The sequence below is a fragment of the Strix uralensis genome, chromosome 3, assembly GCF_047716275.1.
Source record: "Strix uralensis isolate ZFMK-TIS-50842 chromosome 3, bStrUra1, whole genome shotgun sequence".
Classification (NCBI taxonomy): Eukaryota; Metazoa; Chordata; class Aves; order Strigiformes; family Strigidae; genus Strix; species Strix uralensis.
In genome coordinates this window covers 36,817,520-36,844,534 of record NC_133974.1, presented here as the reverse complement: position 1 = coordinate 36,844,534, position 27,015 = coordinate 36,817,520, and the positions used below count along the sequence as shown (strand labels likewise).

Genomic DNA, 27,015 nt, shown 5'->3' with positions numbered 1-27,015 from the left:
TAGACGGAACATAAGAGAGAGAAAAATGAAAAAGGCAGTAAAGTCCCAAACAGGATATGAAAAGTTCCTAGAGAGGATGCTTATGTCTCAGCATCCATTCAGATACTGTTAACAAAAAACAGCTTCTAAACAATTACCCTAAAGTAGGGTAATTGTCATTGTAAAGTAATTTCCAAAGGGGACAAGGGTTAAAAGAACTGAAGGAAATAGCGCATAACTTTTTTTTTGCTTAGTTTGAATGGAGCAGGTAATTCATGACTCTTGACAGCATCTTCAAAGTCAGTACTGATGTTTTAAATATAGCATGAAAAGCAGCAAACAACCACAGGTCACGGAAACACATCTCTTTTCCTTCTGGGTCTTGTTTTAAAAAGATTTATGAGTGAGATGGGACAGAAGGATGAGGTATTTGTCGAACAGGAACAAGGCACCAGAAAGCAGTCTCTTCTAAGAGCCCTGCACAGCACAATTCTACTCTACAATCCTGAAGGCAATGTACCACTGTCTTCTATTTTAGTGTTTTGATTAACTCCTTAAAACAAGAGGTCCAAGAAACAGACACAGATCTCTGCACAGAACCCAGGGTGAAGGTCAGGATCTTCTGGCACATAACTGATGCATTAGCCATGCTCCAAATTACAGTATCAGCTGCACCTAGAAGAAGTACAACCTGTGAGCTGAACTTCTGTTATCAATGCTGATAAACTAGTGTGACACCACTAGGGATCACATCACATAAATCCTATGTAACGCAGCACCCTGTAACTATTTTGCCATGAAACATTTGAATACAGCTAAACTGCACTGAAAGAAGCCATATATAAAAGTATTTTTCTTCTGTCTCCAAAGTAACAAACAAGACTCTGAATTCCTTAATAATAACCGTCTTGAGGTTTTACACAGCCGTATATACGAGAGATGTAAATAAGACACATATGAATTATCTTAATTTCTGTTCGAGGGATTTGACTTCTGAAGCTAATTCCATATACTATGAAAATACAGCCAGCCCAGGTTCACCACACAAGGCTTCCAGGCAGGCTCCAGGATGCTGTCCATGTAAAAGAATTTTAGTGTCCTCTCTGAAGTGCCCTAATGCAATGAGCTGTGCAAAACCTTCACCAAAAACATAAACCACACATGCTATTCTGAACAGCACAGGGAGTTGGGAATCCCCAGTGCCTCTGACTGTTGCATTTTTCTAATAGAGGAGAAATGATCCGTTGTTCCAATACATGCGGGACAACAGAGACAAATCTCAACAGAACAGGCACATCTCAGTCCAGTAAGCGATGCATCTAGGAGCAGGAGAGATGCACGTTTGCTATGTCCCTATGGAGGTGGATGGAGCTAGCTGTTATAAAATCCCAAACGGGTAGATTAAGGGGAAAAAAGTGTTCCTGTGCTTCCTTTCTGAAGAAGGGACAAAGTTTCTACTCCACCGGAGCTGTAATTATATACCATAGCTCCTATGGAAGTTTTCCATGGGAAATGTTTACCCATGTTTTGTCAGGTAGTAGAGAACAGTCCATTTGAAAAGTGGAGCCAGTGGCTCCTGAAACTGAATACAGTCTCGCAGAGTTTTCTTATAATATGCTTCTGTCTGCTTGAAAGCAGGACTTGCAAAGAACCTGCATAAATAGGACAAGTGGTTCTGCTGACAGCAGTTACTCAACATGAATAACAATTTGCACATCAAAAGGCAATGCACCGACAGCAACACACCCATACAGAAGTCCAAGAGTCTCAGTGCTGAGGACTCAAAAACTGGTGACAAGCCACGTGCTTGCTCCATAGATCAGCAGCAACTAACCATAGATTTTGCAACATGAGAGCAACAATTCATTTGTACCAGAATTAGACACAGAATCCTCACAAGCTTTTCTGCAGCAGCCATACAGGGATGCAAGACCATGCCAGCAGAAGGTGCAGAGGCAGGCCTTTAAGTAGATGATTTAACCTCAGAGCATTCATGCTTCACACTTAGCAGCCATGACTTGAGGCTCCTTCTAGATATTTCCAGAAGGCTTCTTCCAAAAGACTGTGTTTCTGACAGCTGTGTGCAAACTTCTGAGCTGCTCTCCAAACATGGAGGGAGAGGAGAAAAATTAAAAAGGGAAATTCAAAAGGCTACTTTTATTTGTAGTTCTTTGATTGAAATGGTTTTATATTTGAAGTAATATTTCCTTTTATCTTTCATATCTTAAATTATAGATTTTTTTTGCTTTTTGATACTCGTGTCAATTTGGAGTTTCAGGCCAAAAATTCTATCAAAAGTGCACATCTTTAAGCAACTGAATCCAGGCAGAAAAGCTCTGAGTACATGTCTTTGCTGGTTCCTACAGCTTTCATGCTTTATAATTAGAAACATCTCAAACAATAGGACTCAACAGTTACAGCAAGTAATTCTGCTGCTGTTTTTCTTCCTTTACATCTAAGCTAGAGATAATTATCTCTTTTCCAATTCTCAATGTTTTTTTAAGTTATTTAATTTGCTCTGCAAAGCGCTGGGATTACTTTTGAAGTTGAGGCGTTAAATGCAATCCACAGTCATTTCTCTCTTTGTTCACTTTTTGAAGGTGTTTCTCACAGCCCTTTGTCCTCCTTGACAGCTCCTGACAGTTTCATATGTGAGGATGGCAAAGGGAAAGTTGTGTCAAATACTATAGCTGCACTGGTGACTGTCTGTACAAATGCTTTTTGACAGTTAGTAAGGTTAGATACAACAAAATTCCTAATGTTTTTATACTGGAGGAATTTAAGCATCCTCCTGGAACCAAAATTCATAGTTTGCCACTCTTTCCAGATGACAGCCTTGTAATTAATGGTAATTTTATTTTAAACCTATAATCTTGATATTTCAATCACCACTTGAGTAAACAGTGATGATTAAAACTGAAGCATAAAGTGTCCCTGGGAGATATCTGGTACACAGCACATGAAGAATTAGTTATACAATTTCCACTACTAATTCGGAATGCTACATATTTATTTCCATATTCAATTCAGTTTGAAGAAAACGAAATCTCTAAAAAGGGTTTTTCAATAAGTCTTTATAAACATTGCAATTAGTACACACAGCATTTTCCCTTTTTTCCTAGAAATCTGGAAACTATCACGATTATCCCTTAATAATTGATTTATACAATTTTTAAACTATTTGAATCTGTTTGATTGAAGTAATGGCTGCCAAGAGGAACAACTGTTAAATCAATATTTTGGTGGAAGCGGATATAAAACCTCTCATAAAAAGTCATCTGTTTCAGTGAAGCTATTCAGAGAAAACATGCCACTTGCAAATTATGTGGACATACTCCACCCTTCCTGAATGATTTAAAAAAGCACTTTGCAGACTTGAAATGTCCCTGATCTATCAGGATATTTTCTCTCATTTAAGATGTGACACCTCTCACTTAAGCTTCACCAGGTTCCTACAATCAACAAGTAATCCTTCTCTGGATAACCTCTTGGTTGCTCTCCTACAATTACAATTATTTAATTATTTATTAACTTCCTATTTGGGTAGAGAAGGGGAACAAGTGGAAACACTGGACATCAGCAACTATGAAGAAGTCCTTAATGAATGCCTGCTGAAGTTTTCTTTGTTCTGTATCCTATAATTACACAAAAAAATAAACGCAGTTACGCCTGCATGACTCTATCCCTGATACCACAGAAACGATATGTATGTCCACATCCTTTCAAAACGCTGGTCAGTGGCACCTCTAATTAAAAACTAAGTATCACACCATGGCAACACTGAAATAGAAAGCACCCTGGTATTAGAGACACAAAGCTCTAGTCCTGGGAAAGCTTCCATATGTGAATATTTCCTTCTGAATGCTTTCTAACCAAAATACAGGCACATACGCTTCCCACCCCCCCACCCCCCAGTTTGGTAATAGTATTTATTTGATATTTACATTCTGAGGTAAATATTTAATACACAGTGGGATTCATTTTACATTAAGACAAATGGATACATCTGTCCACAGGCGTAGCTCTCATTTTGCTAAAGGCAGCTTTAGAGCGCATTCTAAAATAGGGACCTAGTACCTGGTCAGCATTCTTTAGGCTCCCTGGATTATAGCCATACAATCTTCATTTACTATAATGACAGTGTAACTACATACATGTGGACACTAAATTGGTACATCTAAGCATCAAACAATTCCACCATCATGTCTGTTCCAAGTTACTCTAAAAGACAGAATGAAAACCAAAAATCCTAAGACAGACAATGGAATTCATTACTTACGGGAAGTCTTGTGAAGACAGACTAGATATTTCAGCTGAATGAGGAAACTAACAAGATGATGCATGGAACAATGCAGAATGATGAATACAGACAAAACGCAATTCAGTCCTATTTGCTGTTTGTGCTGGGGACATGCTATTTCTGAATTTTTCACTCATTTGCTAATTTACTTTCAAAACACAAATTTGTAAATGTCTAAAGTGGCAGAGATCTTCTGAAGCAAACCAAGCTATTTAATCTAGGTGCACAAGAAAGAATACAAAAATTTTATAGTCATTACTTTGTGAATATCTACAGTATATCTTCATATAGCAAGAGAAACAATATGTTTTTCTCTCATATTTTCTATAATGCTGTTTCAATCTACTTTTTTAACAGTTTTTAAAAGTCCTATAATCAGGAATAGACTAGAAGAACTTACATTCATGAGAAAGAACTTTTTCAAATGTTTTAGAACATTTACTGTCCATATCACAAAAAAGAATAATCACAAAAATCTCTGAAAGTACTCTTCAAAATATAACAAGACAAACTAATATTAAAAACATAAAAACAGGAGAATATTACAGTATACTGAAATGATATAGGGAAGATGGAATATGTTTTAAACTTACCCTATTGACACTGCTGTTTCTTAAAATAATCTGAATTAGATTTTTCTTAAATTCTTCCAGCTTCCTGAAACACTTCTTCAAAACATGATTAGATAATTTAGTATCAGTTATTAAACTGATCAAAACACAAACCGCTTCAGTAAGAAAATTTGAAACTGGAAATTTAGGACTCTTGTAAAAAACAGTCAGTCCATCAAGCAACTGAGACACTGAACCACATACGGTGAAAGAATCGTTCTCAAGCTCTGTGAAGTCTGCTTGAAGAGTTCCTCCTTCTGATAGTTTTCTTATTTCAAGCAGATGTTGCAAAAACTGAACTGGAGCAGTCAGAGATTCCTCCTTGCTAGTACAGCAAAGATTCAATGGGGGAAGTGTTTCCAACCAATGTTTAGAAGTGTCAATATTATGCTCAGATTGGTGAAAATCAGAATCTATGCCTAAAGAACTGAATGCACAGTCATTAGAGACATCACATCCAGAGTCTTCTAGTTGGCTTGAGTAACTCACAGGGTTTATACACTCCTGATCCAGAAGAGTTTCAGCAGAGGCATCTGGTTTTCCTGAAACACAAATGTGAAAGTTACATTTGTGTAATACTTAAATACATGCTTATGGAGAGTGTCATATATCCTTTGTCCTTTTGCTTCCATGCAAAAATCGCATGATACATATGTATGTTTGCTCTCCAAGAACTTCCCATGACTAGAATTCAGCTGTGGGAGAAGATGACATTTTTAAATTGAAGTAAAAACTTTCAGAAGGTAGCATCAATTTGTGAACAAGATGTTTTATGCTCATAGGAGTATGAACAGTAATTTTGAGTTTAAAATTCCTGATAGTCTTAAGTTTTCACATATATAAGTGGACATCACTTGAAAAATTAAGTGGACATCTATACTCCCATTAATTCCCAGGAAAGGAAATGCACGTAAATTTTTGCCTCCCCCAAAATTTTCACTACTTTGATTCTCAATAACTCAGAGTGCTTTTAAAAGACAGTGAAGGTCTGTTACTCTAACTGCATCAAATAAGATCATCTCCTTTACATGTACTCTTTCTGCCCAGGACTGGTAAGGAATTCTAACAGAGTCAAAGTTGAACAGAACATTACACTTGAGTTTTTTTATTATTTAACAAAGAAAAACATTCAGGATCAAAAATTTCTCCAGTCAACACCTATCTCATACCATCTTCTTCAATGTGAATGCAATGTATGTCTTCTGTATTAAATTATTTTTGTACACTATTGTAGAATCCTTTCATCCTATTTCACATGTTAGATACATTTAAGTCAGTGCCTCTGGGCATAAACTCAGTACTAGGTGACAATAGACTCCCTCTGTGCTACACTCTACCTATGCCAAAAGATTACAGTCAAAACAAGCAAGAAATTATTGCAGTGAAGTGGAAGATGAACATAGGTAAGTATCTCAGTGCCTTGAAGCAAGACTAGATCCCCATCTGATCAACTCCTGGTGGTGCCCTGCTTCCTGGGGCACAGCCACAAACTGCTTCTCGCTCTTAAAAGACATTCATATACTGTTCATATTTTCCACAAGGATCCAAAGCACTCCTCTGTGTTTGTATTCTTAATTGAATAAAAAGATTTTATAGATGGTTTGGCCTGATGGGAAATAAATGTTGTATTTCATAGCAAGTTAAAAAAAAGCATTTTTAACACAGAAAACATCACTAGGCAGCAATCTACATTATTCTGTACACTAACGAAACACTAGTCAAAAAAGTTTATACAGACTTCATTAAATACACAATTTCAAATTGAATTCTGACCATTACTTCAGTCTCTGAAAACATACCAGATCATCCAATGGGGGTACTAATACCAAGATCTAAACTGGTAGTAATAAACAAATAAATAAACAAGGTTTATTTATTTATTGTTGAGTTTCATGCCTTTAACATTCAGACATACTCAAAATTGAACAAGATTGGTACTAACTGACTCACAATGAAAGGGCTAGCTGTAGGGGAATCAACCAACATTTCCAGAAGGAGGAGAAGCAGGGCTTGCAAGACCAGCCTAGCATTTTATATATTAACACTGTTCCCAAATGCCCTGCATACCCAAACTTGGAAAGCAAGCAAAGAAGCAAAGCACACTTCCCATGGTCTGACTAACAAAAATAGGCATGAATCTTTCATGTCTTCTCTCCCTAGGGTTTTGAGCAAAAGAGATTCCAGAAGAAAAAAACTGAAAGCTGGTTTTGGTGCTGTTTGGAAAATAAGCCCTTCTGGGGAATTCATCTACTGTGAGTTTCACTATGTGGATATTTTGTTCCTGTTCTTAATCCCATGGGGCAACATGAAAATTGCTCATGAGTATGTATCGCCAGGAGTCAAAAGAAGCAAAGCAAGAACTACATGCAATAAAACATATGTATGTTCACCGATTCTCTTGTTGAAGGAAAAAAAATAGCAGAGGTGAAATAAAGGAGAAGGAAAGAGAAGAAAAAGGGGACAATAATACACAAATATCCATAGGAACCAAACTTAAGACTGCCCCCAAATAAAAGAGGTAGCATATTGAATGAAACACTCTTACCAGTGGGAGACAATGTTGCATTTATGCTTAGGTTCCTACTTAAGGGGATATCAATCGCCTGTCCCATGATGAGCTTCCCGAAAACCCTATAATACTAAGTCCCCAATAGCAGCATATTTCCAGTTCAACAAATAATACAAAATACTTTTAAAATGTTCAGTCATTTGTATGTTCTACATATGTGGGGAGGAGGTGGAATTTATCTTTTAAAAAAATAAATAAATTGCCTATCAGGAAATACTCATTATTTCCCTCAAAATGTCTAGAAACACCTGAACATTTATTTCTTGAAAGATGGTAAACTAATCACTTTGTACTTACCTACTATTTAAGTGAGAAAGCAGTCTTGATGCTCACACCATGTGGTTATCAAGTACAAAAAAAAAAAAAAAAAAGGAACAGCATTAAGCCTGTCTCACACTAACAATAGTCTTTAAACAGTAATTTCAAGAACATTTGACAGTAAATATTCTGGAACTAGAAATACGAAAATTTAGTGTGTATGATAAACTAACCACAAAATTTTACAATGCCTTTATATAGGTAATGAAATATCTGGTCATCAGCAATTTTACAGCCTCCCTAAATATGTCACATTAGATTCAGGAAATATTTAAACTCTTAATTCCTATTTAGGACTTTAGTTCCTTACTACATTAAGATCCTGAGCTGAAAATCAGGATTGTGTGCTCCCCAGACAAAGCAAGATACAGTCACAAGAACAGCCTTGTGGTGCAAAGGCTGAAGAATCTGCATCCCTCTACACATACTCATCACTGCGGAAAGTGTCTAGCCTGAAAAGCAGCAGTCATTCACGGGACAAGGGAGTGACTTGCATACTGTGTATAGTATGTAAGCAAGGTTTGTAGGCACTTCTGTGAAGCAGAACTCAAATGCAGATACTGCTGTGGGACCATAGAACACAGAGGCTTTTATCAGGGGAGTGAGATGCCAATCTGTCTTACGATTACAGAGTGTGGAGTCTTCAGCTAGTCCTGAGGAAGCAGAGCTCTGGCAAACACCAAAGTCCACCCCATCTCCCAGATGAATTATGTCACATCTGAATAGCCACCTTAATACAGACTCAGTTCAGGGACAAGAAAGAGAGGAGGAAGAGCCAGTTGCTTCATCAGGACAGGAAAACACCTTTTGTCTCCCAAGTGCCTGTTGTGAGCAGTATGGTCATAAGGATTCTCAGAGCTATGAAGAGACACAGGAATGACTCAGCTCCTGGTCCTATCCGACACAGACTAAGAGAGGCAGCATCTGTAATATCCATGTAGTGGGAGCAGAGGTGGTGGAAGATGCTTTCTCAGACACCTGCACTACTAGCTGCCACAGACCAGACAGTGTTTGAATGACGAAGGCCACATGCTATATGTAGTTCAAAATCTAAAAACTGAACCAGGGTCCCCAACTGATGAAATTGTTGTGGAATCAAAAAATGACCTTCAAGTCTTTTGAAAAACTTAATATACCTGCAGCTACACCACCAACAGGGATTGTAGAACAGAAAACGGGCTTGAAGGTGGCAGATGTAAGAAACAATGTGAAGAGATGATTTGAATTCTGCAAAGAAAAAATTACTTCAGTTTCAAGCATAAGGCATTGTTTATATTCTCTCACTTTGTGAGTACATGCACGGATTATCACTTGAAAATCAAAACCAGTGATGTCAGACATGTAAAGCTCTCTTAAAACTCAGTTACAATTGATAGGTTCAGTTCCACTTCCAAAAGAAAAAAAAAAAAGACAATTAAAAATGAGGCAATCTTAGAAACCTCTTTGAAGATATTGCATTCTGCTTTCCAAGTAGGTGTTCAGTCAATAACTTCTAGAAGGAAATGAAAACATATGTGAAATTATTCATATTTTTTCCTATTGTGTTCACTTCTCCACTTATGCATTTTTCAGGACTCTGTTATTCTTCATTTAATCTTTATTGATTTGTTTGTCAGAAGTTCACTTCACATGAATGATGAATCAAGTTTATTCTCTAAAAAAAAATAAATTTCCTCACACATATTAACTGCTTTTTTTACATTTTCTTCACATGTAAGCCTCTCTATTCTGCTGTTTTCATTACTAACCAAGCTGGTTGCTTGAAAAGAAACCAACTTGCTCTTCTCCCTCATGAACTCCTATGTGTTTACCACACCGTTCTGTCCTGATCTGGAACTAAACCAAACTTCCGTATATATCAAAGCAAAGAAATATTGTCTCACATATTTGAACAGTTTGAAATAATAATGAAAAAACAATGAAAAGATTCCAGGATTCTCCAAATGAAGACATTTTAGAAGCTGTGTATCCCACAATTTGCTTCTGCATTTCCATTCATTTTTTTATAACCAGCTTGGAAAAGAAAGATCTTCTATTTAAAGCTAAGGTATTTCATGCTGACATACTTTGTCTCATTTAGCAATAATTTCACAGAAATGAATATAGGACTGAGTACCTAAAACTCTCAAATTTTGTTCAATGCCAGGATTTAAATGCTTCTTGGAAGCCTTAGAAACATATACTTCAATTTGTTAGGGATTTTGCTTACATAAAGCATCTAAACGTTTAGAATTCAGTAAGAACCAAGAAAGATTTTGAGGATATAAACATTCATTTGTAAGAGATTTCTGCAGAAGACAGCACAAATCTTTTTTAGTTCAAGTCAAATAAATACTTGCAGTAAAGATTTGGAAAGATCAATAATCAGGTGATGAACATACAGATTTGGGTCAGTTAATGCTCATCAAACAAGACAAAAAAATCTAACACATGCTTTACAATATTGACAATGAGATGACTGACATTTCAGTTCTAAGCTAGACAGGGAACATTTCAAGATATTAAGTGAATTAACGTTACCTATGAAGACTACCTGTCTGAACTGGTAGTACTGAACTGGAAGTACTATGTCTTATTAAAAAAGCTTTGCATCAGTAAACAAACCAAGCTTCACTAAGAGACAAGACATATCAGCCAGTGCAGACAGCAATGATCTGGGTGCAACTGTAATGAGCTGAAGGATGAAATGAGGTGGACTCCCTAAGAAATCAGCTAGAGTGTGCATTCCTAAAAACATCTCTTTTTTTGATTACAACATGGTATAAATATTTTGCTTTTTTGATTATATATCCAGAAGCCCACAAAGATCTGCTTGGGGAACTCAGATATAAGTTTGAGTTAGGTTAAGGTTGCCCAAAGAGGTGTGCAGTCTCCATTCTCAGAGATACTCAAAGGCTGTCTGGACATGGTCCTGCACAACTGGCTCTAGGTGGCCCTGCTTGACAAGGGAGTTGGGCAAAATGACCTCCAGTGATCCCTTTCAACCTAAGCCATTCTGTGATTCTTTATTTCCAGAGAAAAATTTGACTGATCCTTAGCTTCCCACAGTAGACGTACCAGCAAGAGAATCCTAATTATCATGGCCACACTTCTTAACCTGTTACCATATACATTCAGTTTTCCCCAAAACTATCATTCTGTTACCCAGAAGAAAGGAAACAAATCTACACTAAACTATGAATTTCACTTGTTTTTGTGATCACTATGCATCTTATCAGGAACTTGATCTCTACAGGGAATTTATAAAATATCAACAAACCCTTTCTCTTGCTGGGACAATTGGGTTGTTCTTGCCTCTGAATAGGTTCCTTATACAGAAATCAGGAAAGAAAAGGATGTTTCTTGGGTTCCTTTGACCCAAGTATGTGCTTAGAACAGCTGTAGCAATGCCATCTGATAAGATAGACAGCATCTGCTTTCAAAGGGAGAAAGTTTCCACAACCAAAACAGACCTGTTATCCATGGAAGGAGAAGTACTCTGAGATTTCAATGAATCATTACACTCCAGCTGGTGCTTTTTCCAGATTGCAAATTAACTTATTTAATTATCCTGAAAAGGGCTCAGCTTTCATAAAGTTCCCCATTGTGTCACTACAATTACGGGGAACAGATTTATCTCATCATATTATTCCAAGAGCCATATTCCCATAAATCTGTACTAAACACATTTTAACTTCATTTTTGTCATCTCACGTATCTGTCTTCAATTTCCTGCTCCCCTCCTAGAAAAATAAAATAACTTTTAGGTTGTAAGACATCACTTGCAACGCTGCCTACTTGCATTAGGACCACCAGCAGAAGCATGGGAGTACACTAGCACACTTAAGATGTCAAATGACAGTTCATTTTTGGAGTACTGTCTGTCTGACACCATCATGCCTTAGAGAAAATGCCAAGATGACACAGGTAGACTGGGCTGCCCTTATGGATGTATGGAGAGAAGGCCACCTTTTTGGGTAGGGGACTACGCAGGACACAGAGAGAGGGAGGAACAATCTCTTTATGCAGAAACATCACATCCCTAAGCACCAGATAAAAGTAAGTAAGATCTGTTTTTCATGGTGACATCAAACTAAGTGTTGACTGCTGCCCAGTGGAGAATCCTCTCACCTTGGCAAAAGGAAGCTAGAAAAAGAAAGCCACTAGAAATACCCCTCAGAGGCTGACAATTCCTCTGCAACTGTTGTTCTTTCACATTCCTTGCATCCTGCCAAATACCAGGGGGGGGAAAGTGGTGACAGGATACAGCAGCTCATTCAAACATACTGACCTGAGGAAATAGCCTTTACATAAACATACCATGGTAACTCGGAAATTCTAGTCTATATTCCTCTACCTTACTACCATGCCATAGGAACTAAAATCTTTGCTAAGTACTATTCAGGGCAGCTGTAAACATTTCAGACCATTTCATCTTCTTTCTGGGGGGGGAAGTAATTTCTCCTAATAGACTAATATGTTTTTATCATTATTCAGTCTGATTTGGACTGCTGCTCCCTCCACTAACAAGGAAGATTCCTTTATGAGGCTGCAGATAACATATTCACTAGGGAATCTGTGTATGTTTCTGAATTCATCTGACTGGTTTCTCTTTGAAACTGAGCTTAAAAAAAAAAAATCTAGTGTCAATTATGTTCTCCCACCACTCCTTTTAATGTAAGCAAACAGAGGAAACATCACAAGTTATTTAAGTCACGGCGAAGAGTTTTGCCCTTTCAGAGGTTTGAAATCAAATTATTCAGAAAAGATTTTGACTAGCTATCACTCTTCCTTCTCTTATCGAAGCAGGACTTATTTGATCCCTTCTCTGCCTACCAAGGAAATTCTTTAAGCTGAGCACCCATAATTTCTGCCTCTCACTGCTGAGGAAGAAACACCCAAGCCATAACTTACAGGGAAGTGGAAAGGGAAGAGGTGGCTGAATTCTGCAGCCCAAAACAAGGCTGTTGGTAAACTGGAGTCGTGTATCATTTATAATCAGTTTCACTTGAGCTGATTGGTTCCAATTCTATATGCTTCTGCTTTTCCAACAAGTCTGAGCTTCCAGCAAAAGAAAGGAGACTGAAGTGTCTTCATTCATGCTAATCTACAAAGGAAACTGCTCCCTTTTTCCATATGTACAACTATATGCGTCAAGAAATACACCAAGTTAAGGAGTGATGCAGGAGATACAACAACCTTTTTGTCTCTGGCTCTTAGTCCCTAAAGAGATATGGGTTGCTTCAAATGTCTTGACACAGGAAGCAGAATTTAGGGGACAGTATCCTGAAAAGTCAAACACAGCCTCAGGACACAGTTAAAAAAATCAGACATTCACATTAATCACATTCTGACTCAGAGTTCAGCATCTCCCTAAACACACAGACACACTGTGGTAGGGTGGGCTGGCAGCCATATGCTACTATGGAGGCTAAGAACACAGGAGGAGACTTCAGGGCATGGCAGATGAAGTTCTACTGTAAATGATCTATAAAAGGAAGAATAAACCAATTCTGAAAAAGGGAGGATGGGGAAGAGAATCTGGTCTATTTTTTTTTACTTAAAGAGGCAAGCAGTTCAGTAAATTCTTATCCACTGCATAAGAAGGCAAGAACATGAACCAAGATTGAAGGTGAAGCTAAGGAAGAAAGAATACATACTCTATACAAGTTTTGCTAAAAATAATCTGGATAACTGATTTGGAACCCTTCAAGAGTATCAGCCTAAAGCAACCAAGGCAATAAACATCTATCCTCTAAATCGTTATTCCTAAAATACATGCTTGGCAAAAAAGGGTAGCATATCACATTTATGCCTTTTTAGGTTGGGGTAACAGCTGCAGGCTTTTCAGATCTCTTTAACAGAGGCTGCCAAGCAACAATATAATTGTTGATTTGACAAGCTGATAACAGCTAAGGAATTTATCCTGGAGGACAGGTGCTTCAATCCATTAATTTATCAATTCATCAATGCTTTGTAAGACCCTTTGTCTTTACATGTAGCTCCAAAGCAAAGTGACAACAGAATGCTCAAATATTTTATATTCTTATTCTTGGAATAACACCAACGAGTTTTTCTCCTCCTTTCTGTGAAATTTCAATCTGAATCAAAGAAAGGCAAGAAACTTTGATTAAAATGAAATCTGACTTTTTTCTACCCATGAGCATAGTTGTCAGGACAATACTGGCAATGTGAAAAATAACGATCAGACAATTACAGAAATATTTGCTTCTCCTCGGATGGCTGACATACAGCCAAAAGCACCACCATGTAAAAGAAATACCAGTGTCTTTGTATTCAGAAAGACAGCTGCTCATTAACTCAAATAAGGAACTTCCAGACACAGCACAGACAGTGAATATATACCATGGCAATTTTATAAACAACACATTAAACTGTAATAACCCATACTACCTGTAGCAATGCATGCTCTTCCCCTTCAGCAAGGAACCCCAGACTTTCTTAGGGTCTCTGAGGACAAAGAACTAGCCAGGAGGGACAAAAATAATTTAGACAACATATCTTTAAAAATGGATACTTTGTTCTTTCTCTTTCATGTGCTTGTGCATCCATACTGTGTGCAACTTTATATGAATAAGGAAAACAGGCATCACAGCTTCAAAGAGCTTACAAATTTCTCACATCAGGAAAATAAAGCTCCATGGGCAGTCTCTAATCATTTCTGAATCCTCTGAAAGACCTACTATTATTATTACAAACAGCAGGTGGGAGAGGAAAGCTCTCATGCTCAGAATGCAGAACAGGGAAGACAGTTGCAAAGCAAACCTTGGCTGAAGGACTCAAACTCTTCAGCTGTCAATATGCAGCAGTAGACACAAATGCAGTATCTGATCCTTACTGCATGAGATTTTTCTGGTGGTGGATTTTTGCATCTATAGAGTTGTTAAGCAGAATACAAGAAAGCCAAAGAAAAGCTGAGGCTTTTAATTCTTTTGAAAGATTTCATTGTTTTAAGCAGAACACCAACTCCAAAAACGAGGCTGGAGAAACGAGTGGAGGAGGAAAAGGATCCATGGTATCTGTAGATTACCTGGCCCTGAGAACAAGTCCAGTTACCCTCAGCCCTAAAGAGAACTTCTCTGGTGTGCTATTAGGTAGTAAACCTGGGCAATATACCATCAGCAAACCATAACAAAGGCTTGATGGATCTCTAATAGCCTTCAGGTGAACAGGATGGAACACCATTTATATCACTTTTCCTCTGAACTTAAGAGTCAAGTTCCTTGTGCTTGCTTATCTCAGCAGTAGCCACCCTTTAGCTTCTAATCTCCATGGGCTTGAAAAATCTCAAAACTGGCACAACACACAAGACAGGAATTCTTTTTTTCCCAGAGCAGATGTCGTTAGTGGTGGAGGTGTCCCTATTTCAGGTAGGCTTTGCTTCTATGACCATCTTCCTTTACATGTCAGCCACGGGTATTCTGCTATTAATATACATTGTCAACTTGATCACCAGAAGAGTGGACAGATCTCACCAACAGATATCCTGTCAGGTATCAGTAAGGATCTTTCTTTACTCAAAAGCAAGAGACTGAGCATTTGTCTCCAATGTAACTGTAACCATGGATGCTTAGTCAGCAGTTCCATCTGTCTGATGAAGAACATCTTCTTTCCAAAATAACATATGGCTCAAATCCATTATCAGAAGACTTCACGTGTCATACCAAGATTTAAGAAGGGGAAAAAAAAAAACCAAAACAAAACAACAAAAAAACTCAGTCAAGAGAAAGAAATAGCACAAAAAATGGCTGTCTCAAAGTTAGACTCCAAGAGCTCAAAACTGTCCTTTCAATGTTAAGAAAAACCTGTATGAAGAAATAGAAATTATGATACAGTTCAGATTTTCCATACATTTTTGCTCTCTTACACCAAAGTGATTAAGAGAAACAGAAGGGGAAGACTATGCCCTACTCCTCTTGGACAGCATGTGATGTGGGAGGGGCTAATGTGAACTCCCATAGATATTTCAAATGTCAAAAGGTCTTCTGTCTAACAGGTTTATCAACAGTGTAATCATAAATACAAATAAACATTTGAAGGGAAAAGCAGCTACACACTAATCCTTCAAATTAGTAGGGTGGTGGTTTTGTACCCTGGAGAATCTGAAGGAATATAGAAGGATTCTAGATACCACATACTCATCTCTACTATTTATGATTCCATTAGCTAAAGGTAGACTGAAATTAAAGTTTGACTTCATGGAAAAATGAGACTTGGTCAGCTAACCAAGGTATATTTGAACAGGCTGCTGAGACCATAAAAAAATAAAGAGAGCTACCTATGAAAAGCAACTAATTGAAGTGATTTGGGAATCATGGAACTTCTTCTAAGCCAGTTAGCCTACTGTTAGCAGAATGGAGCAGAATGGAGAGGGACATCTTCTGTGGACAATTCACTATATCCATATTAGTGAATATGGTGATGGGTCAAACGAACCATAAACTCTAGAGTAAACATGCTATTTCTCCGTACAGATAATGAAGAAAGCACAGAAAATTTACTGCAGCTGTAGAAATCTAAAATTAGACAAGATTTATCACATTTTTGGTCTGTGAACAAACTTCACTGTGACTAGGGCAACAAAAATCAACATCCTTTGGAAAAGGTGTTATTATCCAGGGACAGTTGCTTTTCTCTGCCTATCTCGCAACTAAAAGAGCTTACTTTGGCAAATGAGGTATCAGTGTTGCTCAGTTCAACAGCCTGGGGTACAGAATCTTTAAAAAGTTAGAACTGGAACACAGAAGTTTTAGATGAATTGATTTCAATTCCAGTGTTTGATATGTTCTGCTTAATCTTCTCCAGACATTAGATGTTAATAAATCTCTCCTGATCATATGCATCATATGCAATCAGTTCTTCACAACATTAAGACACTTGTGGCAAACAGTGGCTTGAAAGTTACTTTTACTCTTAAATAAACTTCATCTTTGGAACAGGTTGCAGAGAACAGACACACAAACAGGAACTAAGTATGCATAGTCATTAAATCATCTCTCTAAAGAGAAAGGTCTGTTATAAAAAAAAAACCAAATGAACAACAAACCATTAGAGCTTCTAGCTAAAGTCTAATACATGCCCCCTCTCAGTCAAAGTAAGAATCTAGAAATCTTTTCACAAGGCAATAAAGAAGCTACTGTTTCAGTACAAAAGCATTCCAGCACAGTCTCATCAAGTTTTCTATAAGGAAACCTTCTAAAAATCTCAACAACTAGCTATACATTTTGATTTTAGAGAACCTCTCAACAGCTGTCTCTTTCCTTCAGCCCAGAACGTTTTGACCTCCATCTTCTTGGGAAATATCTCCCCAGAGCGTGGAAACATCCTCCACTGCCTGATTTCCAAGCCCATCCTGTGCCACTGATCTCTCAGTGTGATGATGACTCACTCCACATGCACAAGTCAGAGAAACAGTGCTGTTTGAGCTCTTTTTTTTTTTTTTTTCATGTTCTTTAACTAACAGCTTTCCTGAATCCTGCAATATCAGACTCACAATATTTTATCATATGTCATAATAAACACATAGTCACAGTATCCACAGTCTAAATACATTAACAGAAACAGCAGACATACAGTCTTTTGCCTGCCCAACCTTACCATTATACATATTAGGGATTCATGCTTTCAACATATTAGGCTTAAATTCTGATTTTAAGCATCTTTAAAGTGGTAGAAAAATATGCAATATGTCTTTAAGACATGTTCCAAATGTAAACTGGGTACATCAATATTCTTACAAACTTGAATCTCCAAGGTTATACAGTAACATTTTGTATTGTCTGAAATTATTCCATATGATACATAATGATTCTGAAGGCTAAAAATGTAAATTCTGAATAAGCACCAAATTCACAAGATCAATCCCATTACAAATTACTTAAGTGTTCTACTACTTAGAAGTTCTGGGAAAAATAGAAAGCTGTACACTGAAGACTCTTGTATCAAAGTACAAGAAATGGTGCAGGCAACATGAGAGCTGTTTGTTTCCTTGCTACTACAACACAGTCAGAAATTATTTCAGAAACTTACCATTTTCCAAGCAGAATCTTGGACAGATCTTGCTCAAAAGAAGTTCCTGACGTAATCGAAGAACTTCAGCTTCCAGTGCTTCAACTTTTGATATCCATCCAAAATCTTGTTTGGATACAGTTTTGGCAAGGTGTTCAGTATATTCTTTGCAACTCTTCCCTGGTGGCTTTGAGTGGATAATTGCAAAAGCCAATGCCAGTTTTGATATTTTCAAATACCAAACTTGATTTTCTCTTCTGCCTTTGATTTCTATTATATTAGAAAAACAGAAAACAAAAAAAGTAACTTCACTATGACTTTATTAACGAAATTATGCACAGTATTTTCTTGGCTTTGAAAACTGTTGTGAGACCAATTATTTTATTTCGAGTGCATTCCTAAATCATCAAAGAGTAGAAATATAAGCATCTGTGCACAATGTGAGAATAAAACGTACATGAGCTGCAATCCAGCTATAACAATAAAATTCAGGCAGTGTTTGAGAGTAATTGTGGAAAAAGCAAGCACTTCAAATAGGCTTATGCTAGCAAAATTTTAAATGCAAATGTTATCTCCACTAAAACAATGATGAAAACACTAAAAATACTAACCTCAAAAAAACCCCTGACACCACCCCCCCCCAAAAAAATAATGCTAATCCCATGACTGAAGAATGCATATTGGGTTACTTATACTTAGCTTCAACACAATACATACAACTTCTTGAAAGTATACAAAAAAAAAGTTCCAGTGCTCAAAAGATAAAAATTCTGAGGTGGTTGTTAGTTTCTGGTTTTAGACACCTGGTATTGCTGCACTTGCAGTTCTAAATCTACATTAAGCCTCAAACCTGCAGAAAGGTCTACGGCAGACAGCTTCAAAGTGATGCAAGTGGCTAGTAAGATAAGTGAAGACGACAGTTTTATCAGCTCTGTTACAAACAGTGACGATGAGGCAAAAGGCATTAGAAGAGTCAGAAAAAGAAAATATTTATCTAGATGATTATGTCATGGGCAACAGCAGAGGACCTAGGAACAGAAAAGGAAGAAATGAAAAACAAAACCCACTAGTAATATCCAGCCTATCTAATTAGCAAAGCTGTTGTTTGGGTTTTTTTTCCTAATTCCACACCATTTTCATTCAGTAATTCACTGTATTTTTTTACATGAAAAAATATTATTTCCAGAATAATAAAAAAAATCGCTTCCTATGTTTTTGTCCTGGCCTTGACATCTAAAAATTATTCAGAATATTATTTTGTCTTGTTATCCAAGAAAACTGCAGGCTAAATGCTGTAATAAATTGTGTTTAGTATCTCTGAAATCGTCACAGCACAGGTTTGAATAAGGCATTTTATGTCATCCTTTTACCAGATCACCTGCTATCACCAAGCTGATTTCTTCCTTTGGTTCTCCTCAACTTCAGACAGTAAGTCACAAATCATCACATATTTATTCATCAGGTGCACTTAGAGAAAGAGCTGTCTTTTAAATATTTTTTTCCATCTTTCAAGTACTTCTGAAATGCACAAATAATTCCTGTACATTCCTTGCACACTGTCCATTCAGACACACCAGCCAGTTACACTTTGAAATGTACAGAGCACAAGGGATAAGACTGCAAAAATTCCTTGGGATCTAGCTACCTACAGCTATGTCTTAAGCTACTGTTCTCCACTTCAAACACTACATTCCTGCCCTCTGTCAGGGCAAAAACACCCCGTCTAAGCCACCAGTGCACTCTTAAAGCTAATGAAAGAGTAAGCTCTTAGAAACTGAACTATACTATCTATACCCACACATTAAATAAATGGTACTTTTTGCAAAATCACTAATTTTTAAAAATCTATTTCACACAACTTTTCCATTCATATCTAAGAATTCCACTGAAAAAAGCATAAATTAGTTCTTTTAGTCCCAAAGGACCAGCAGCTCTGTGGGAAAACAAACTGATGGAAGACTCTTGTTTCCCTTATATATCAGAAGAAATGTTTTACAAATACAGAACCATGCAAGTAATTGAACTGCCTTCAAAGCTGTGAATAAAATGAATTACATGGAAGCACACTGAAAGAAGAGTAACAGTAAGGTATCCAAAATCTTTGGCTTTGAACCTGAAAGGTGCTCCCCAGATTATATTGTCTTCTTAATAGAAGTTTCACCCAGCTATCACTCAGGGTCTGTCAAGCTTCATTCTTACAAAGTTCCTTTGCAGAGCAGACCCACAAATTAAGGCAGGCAGAAAGATACCTTACAACTGGCTTTCACTGCTGGTTTATAATTTTGATATCTTCGGAGACTACTCTGCAAAAGCTTTCTGATTCACCTCCTTTTCAAAAAGGACAAATAAAGATTCGCTTTGTGCTTTATAACATGCTTGGTCAGTATAGCATTTTCCTTTAAATTACATTCAGGGAAGTTGCAGAAGGACCCACACACCCGCATGGCATTTAATTTCAGCACTTTGTGAACGTTTGGGTGCCTTTTATCACTAGTCACCATCAATACCTTCTTTTCTATCATGCTCTGCTTATTTCTACTCACATGACTTATTACCAAATTAAAGAGAGTCACTCTTCTACTTTGTTTTGAAGGGGACTACTGTATTTTAAGCAAAAACCTTAGTGCACATGCTAATAATAGAACACAGACAAGCAAAAGGTCCTTTCACCCTCAACATGCTGAAACACTAGTTCCTAAAGGGGATGTATCTCTAATAAATCACATAAATCATGGGATCTTACCTAATTTTGCTTTAAATCACAATCATCAAAATCTTAAATAGCATTCCACCTTAACACCTAGGACATACAGTTAAGTAACGAAATTTGGACTTTGAGGGAGGCCCTTTCTAACATCTTGTACAGACTCACTTCTACAGCAGTAGTGCTTTACACTGAATGAGTTTAATGAGGTACTCTCACTCTGGAGAAAAAGAATCACTCCTTTTCTGGAATAATTACTTGTAGAGATGTTGTTTAAAAAAAAAAAAAAAAAGGCATCACAGATCACAAAGTTGGTTCTCCTTAGGAACAAGACACAATCAAAGCAGTTTTTGGAGAAGGAATTCTGTTGGAATCTCAAAATCTCTTGTTTAATTAATTAAGGTAATTAAGGACAAACGGTGATATACCTGCATGTATTTCCAGAAACACTGGATTTCATAAAGATTTTCTAGACAATATACAGCTCTTTCACCTCTTTTTTATTACTGCCACTATCACCATCTCTCTTCTCATTTCTTCTTTTATGATCGTGAAAAGAGAAGTTTGTGGAACAAAAACCGGGAGTTGTAAGAGCTGATTCAAGTTTTTCACAGTTACCTAAAGGGACAACTGCTCTCTCAGAAACCACTGTAAAAAATCTCCTAGAAAATAACATACCTGATGATGTAGTTAGAAATATGGGGATGCTGGCCAACTGTGCATTAGCAAAAATTGCACAGCAATCTGTTGTTCTCAGGAAGTGCTGCACCCAAGACCACCAAATGAGGATGCACTCCACTAAAAGCACATTGGCAGCTACAGAGTTTTATCAATAATAATTTTGCTCATATCAGCACAGAAATTACACCAGTGGTTAGGTAGAAAAAAGGTTTAGAACCCAACCAGAAATTTTCCTTGATTGGGAATAGTACCAGGACAAGAGCAGAAAGAAGTCACCAGTCTAACCCTAGCTGCTAATGTCACAATAATGTCAGACAGGAAGTGGAAGGATCAGGAATTATCCACCAAAACACATCTGGTACCCAAGTCACTCAGTGAGAATAACTACTTACTAAAAAAGCTCCATTTCTGCATTTACTCAGTGTTAAGGGAACCAGTAACCCCTTGTGAGCCCTGCTAGAAGCTGGGCAGGGCACCTTAACAACAGACACTGTCCGGTGACAAGTTTCCTACACAAGCCCCTCAATCCACGGTCTGATACTGGAAGTGCACTCAGAGGACGGGATCAGCTAAAATTGCTGTCAGACAGGACTGGGTCTCTAGATTTCCGACATGAGAAACAGACACGCCCCTGCCTCTCTCCAGCCTTCTAACTCTTATGCAGGGAGAGGGTACTGAGGACCCACAGCCCCACCGAGGTCCTAGCCATGGAAGGCTGCTGAGTAATCATTCAGCTGCTGAAATAATTATAGAAGAATTAATGACCTGTCCTGTACAGCTCTGTGTTAGATAACCAAGGGGAACTAAGAGGTGGTGTAAGATCCTTTGAGGACCTTAGATATAAACAGGAAACAGGATAACAGAAAGAACCAGGATAAATATGATTCATAAACACTACCCTAACTCCACCAACCTGCCAGTCCTGCTGTTTTGCAACTTCATTTGAAGCAGCAGCTCATATTACACCATTAACTACAGCAAGAGACCTTTCTGGTAAGTCTCACCTTGTTTTTGACAATGTCTGCAACATGTCGCTGACCATCTGTTTCATGGAGTTATGCCAAAAATGTATTTTCACTGTAGATTTAGATGCTTGCTATGGTCTAGTAAATAGCCAGAAAAGAATTGCAGCTTCTTCTTCAAGCACACCGTAAATATGAACTCCCAGGACTTTTCAAGGTAAAAAAATGTGTAATAAAAAAAGTGTTTGTTTCTTAGGTAAATCTTCTACTCACAGTAGCTTTAATGATTCTAACTTTGTTACTCGGATTTAATTTATTCTTGAGGGAATTCTATTGATTTAAACCAGAAATTAATTTGGCACGGAGTTGTCAAGAAGCTATATTTTCCCTTTGAGCATTTAATTTTGAGTCCATTTTCTCCACACTCTGGCATTGGGTTATTGTTCAAAGCATAACGAAGAGATGAGACCCAGGGAGCTCTGTAAAAACTAGCAGCCTTCTCCTTCAGTTCTGGGACCATTGCAGGGAAGTTTCAGTGGTGCAATACTTTAAGATAAAGCATTAGTGCATGTCCTTTGGAGTAGATCTCCAGAGACCCTGTGAAAGAGTACATTAATTTTCTTCTGCTGTTTGCTCTCTCCTGACATGCTGTACGGGGTTTGTGTGGCAAGGTTTGGTAGTGGGGGGGCTACAGAGGTGGCTTCTGTGAGAAGCTGCCTGCCAGCCAGCTTTCTCCTGCAACAGGGTTTCTGCGAGGCAGGAAGAACAAGCCCTGTGTGGCAGTCATTCCTGCCACTAGACCTGTGTTTTCTTCCTCTTTATTTCATTTAAAGATGCCTACTCCACTTCACTATTTACTGCCAGCTTTTTCCTGAAGTAGTTGTTGCACTACCATGTTTCCATTAGTTAGGAAAAATGAAGGCCACATTTGCTCAGGGCCTGCTGATAGGAGCCTAGTTGTGCTGGTCGCTTTTCTACTCGCTGCAGAGTAGTTGTCTCTGCCAACGGTCTGGCGCTGGGGTGAATACACAGATCTGGTCCCTTCAGCCTGCCGTGAAGTTCAGGGCAGAATGGTACTGCAAAGGTTTCTTGCTCTGTCACATTGAAACCTCAGGATTTCCCTCTTACACACCCCTCGTAACCTCCTCCACCCCGCTGCTTCCAGTTTCTTTCCAGGCTTCTGCCCCTCCCACTGAGGAGATTTCTCTAATAGTCTCTTGCTGGGAAGATACTAGCTTTCATGTTTTGCTGTACAGTATTTTTCAGTCATGTAGCTTTCCCTGTGTTACTTTTATCCTCTGGTACCTCACTGACTTCAGAAAAGTATGGAGTAGCAGAGGCTGTTCAGCAGCTGTAGTGTGGGGGCTGGCTCCTCCAGCGGCGTTAGGTATTACCACGGGTGGTGCTCTGCTTTTCAGTTGTCCTCAGCCCTGACTTAGGAGCCCTAACAGCATGTGGGAATAGATGATGGCCTGTTGGAAAATTGGTAAGAAACCCACTGAGGGTGGTTTAACTAGATGGTGGTGAAATGGAAAGAGGCAGTTGCTTTGCTAAACTGAGTACAGCTACTCAGAGCAAGCACTTGTCTCTGGACAAGCAGCTGTCCCCCTCTTATTGACACTTTCGAGCCTGGTCAGAGAGAGAAATCTGACAGTGAGTAAGGAATGATTAGATGAGATGCTGGGGGATATGGTGTAGGGGAGAACTTTGTAGAGTAGGGCTGATGGTTGGACTCGATGATCCCAAGGGTCTTTTCCAACCTGAATGATTCTGTGATTCTGTGAAATAATTCCCACTAATTAGAAAAAAACTCCACTATTTTCAGATGATCATCTTTTTAGTTCATTTTCTTCTCAGTCAGAAACTTCATATATTTAACTCTATTACAAACGTCAAAGATTTCACATTGTTGGTTAAAAACCCCAAACTGTTCAAATCATTAATTGTTGTTAAAAAAATGAAAACATCCATTAAAGCCATGACACTTGCATCTAAGCTTAAACCATTCATTAAAGTAATTTTAACAAGTTACAAAATCTCCTATTTCCAAAAAACCTGCAACCCCACTAAAGGGGTATTTATGCACCTTGCTAGTAGTGGTCCCTACTTTCATACTGATAACATGTTGTCAAAGTCAGTAAGTTGAGGCTGACCATTTGACATCTTCAACAAACAGACAATTCCCTGAATCCACTACTGGCACAAAAAGCATCCATTTCTCCCCTAGCACTCTCTTAGCTGTCAGAAGATGCTTTTCATTGTTTCTTTTCTCACTGTTAACTACAGACAACTGAACAGCCTGGTCTCTGAATGCACAGCAGTTGCCTTCACTGTTGCACGCAACACCAAATTAAGTCTCAAGAGGAAAAAAAATACTCGCAGATGCTATTTGGGTTTTTCTACCTCATGCCAGAATTGCACTAGAGTCAACAACAGGCTGACAGGGATAACAATAATTTTCTGTCTTTAACAGAAGTGCAGGGATGATGTCTTTATTATTGTTTGCATTAATACACGGTAACTATAGGAGTCAGCCTCCCAAACAAGTATTCACCTAGAAAAGGCTAAAGTTAAGTCTGCAGTCAGATCAAAATGAGGAAAAAATCCAGTGATCTTGGGATAAGTCTCTCCCGGCTCCTGGGCCCAGGTCCACTGATCTCTGCCAGCTCTGGGTTCCTCTACCCAGAGGAACTGCAGTGTGTGCTGCACCCAGCCATCAAGGTATGAGCTATTCAGTTTGCACAGGTGAATCCTCAGCTCTAAAACTTTTAAGAAATCTTTTGGGTGTGTTTTGCGTAACAGAGGTGAATAATTTTAGTTAATTTACCTTTCTGAGCACTACATAGAATTTTCTGACTGACCTGGAAAACAGGGAAGTCACGGGGTGGTGGGTGGAAGAGGGCTAAGTTCTACTGTGATTCAAAATTATAAGGCACCTCAAAATAAAACCAAAAACTAAACTTGTTTGAAGTAATTCAGCATTTGAGTAATACTCACTTATGTCACAGGATTGCATACCTTAGGCATGATCTCTAAGTTTACCCATGAAATTCATGGCTAACAATGAAAGAAACTTCTTAAAATGTCATAGACAAAACCTTATTGCTTACAACAGGACATTTGTTATTCAGATCATTATCACCTAAGATTGAACGTTTTAAAAATTAATAGAGTAAGACACAAAATAGACTGTAACTCATTTAACTTGCAGGCCATTCAAGGGCTCAGTTTCCTTCACATTTGAAATAGATGGGACATACAAAGGGATTTGTCAGGACAGAAACAAATTGCCATTCACCACTACGACACAGCTAAAAATCTTCAGACAGTCCTAAATAATAGTATGTAACAAATGTCCAAAAAATGGTTTTCCTTCTAAATTTAATTGTACAGTCTGTCTTTAACGGCACAAACATAATAGGAAAAACTGTTTTGTTGCCCTGATTTTTACCTTAACTAGTCTGTCAATTACACACTGCAGATAAAGGTGAAAAAATTACCCACATCTTTGTAACCTCATTCTGCATCATACAAGAGCAACCAAGATATCGACCCATTATAATGGAGCACAAAATGGGTCACAAAATTATACTAGTGCTCTAGTGGAACTGGGCTGAGCTGCAGACACGTAAAGCCATAACATTAAGCAACAATAAAATAAACCTTGATTTAATTGGTATGCCTAACATAATACTGTCTTTTGTGTATATAATAAATAATGTTAATGGGACAGGTGCATAATCAAGATGAACTAAAGTATGCCTTGTGTTCCAATTAAGCAGCTTCTGTTGTAAAAAAGTATATTAAACCAAGGCTACTCCACAGTGTCATTTTTAAAACAGCCTATACTCATAATACACAAAGATAATGTAATGTGGACACATTTACTGGGGGAAAAACTTGTTTTTACTACCACAAGCCTAAACATTACCTCCAGCACATTTTTTTAAAATGGACTCAAGATGCTAAAATGATACCGAAAATAATGTTTAAAATACATTATGTCAAAAGCACAAGGAAACAATTAAAATGTAACATGATTTATTTCTTCACACATTTTAACTTTTAAATAATTTTAGCTTCTAAAATCAAGTAATATAAATTCTCCAAAATGAAATAACATGAATGAAGTGAAAAACTATTTTAGAGCTTTTTAACATTCCCCAGTTATAACCATTTCATAGCACTTAACATAAGCAAGCATAATCCCTCAGGATTTCAGTAACATTTTAGAGGTAGGATTTATCTCCTCGTAACTACAGATATCTAGAGTTTAGAAGGCTACAGCCAAGCTAGCTGTCTAGGCTTCCTTTACGATCAATGGGCAGAAACAGAGATTTCTAATGTTAAAAATAATTGAAGTGATTTGTACATCTACTTTGTGATGAAGTTAGGACATGATGCAGAAACATTTGTTTCCCTCCCCAGACTACAGAGACAGTTAAGATGACTAGATCAGATGCACTTAGATACATTGTGGACAGCTAACTTCAGTGAGATGAGTTGTTACACCACACGCAGCTAGAGCTGAGACTTACAAAAACTATTTGTCTAACTAACAAGAGAAATTTTTGCAAGGCTAAAATCAGCACCTTTTAAAAGAAGTTTGTAATCCTAGATCTTTTGAATCTCTCTGAAAAAAAGGTAAGCTTTCTAGAAGAGAACCCCAAAATCATAGAAGAATTTTGCGAGAATAACCTTGGGAACATTTAAACATTGCTGCTGCACAAAAAAAATTGCATACAGGTACAAAGTAAAACACATGGGAAGCATGCCCAGAATTAAATGAGCATAAAACAATCAGTTTGGCCCCTCATTAACCTACTGCGCGCCATTCTTCTGTGAGATTATGTGAGGAAATTATTTCCTCCCATTTTAAAATG

The 27,015-nt window shown here is 37.7% G+C and overlaps 1 protein-coding gene across 1 annotated transcript in view; it reads right to left on the bottom strand.

The window, feature by feature from the left end:
- Nucleotides 1-22,200, bottom strand: part of MEI4 (meiotic double-stranded break formation protein 4) — a 79,294-nt gene extending 57,094 nt beyond the window's left edge. The window contains exons 1-4 of the mRNA XM_074864581.1: nucleotides 22,175-22,200; nucleotides 20,997-21,151; nucleotides 17,807-18,055; nucleotides 4,873-5,432 (exon numbers count right to left, since the gene is read on the bottom strand). Of these exons, the coding sequence (XP_074720682.1) occupies nucleotides 4,873-5,432; nucleotides 17,807-18,055; nucleotides 20,997-21,151; nucleotides 22,175-22,200 (990 nt within the window). The remainder of the gene's footprint in view (nucleotides 1-4,872; nucleotides 5,433-17,806; nucleotides 18,056-20,996; nucleotides 21,152-22,174) is intronic.
- Nucleotides 22,201-27,015: the final 4,815 nt, after the last annotated feature.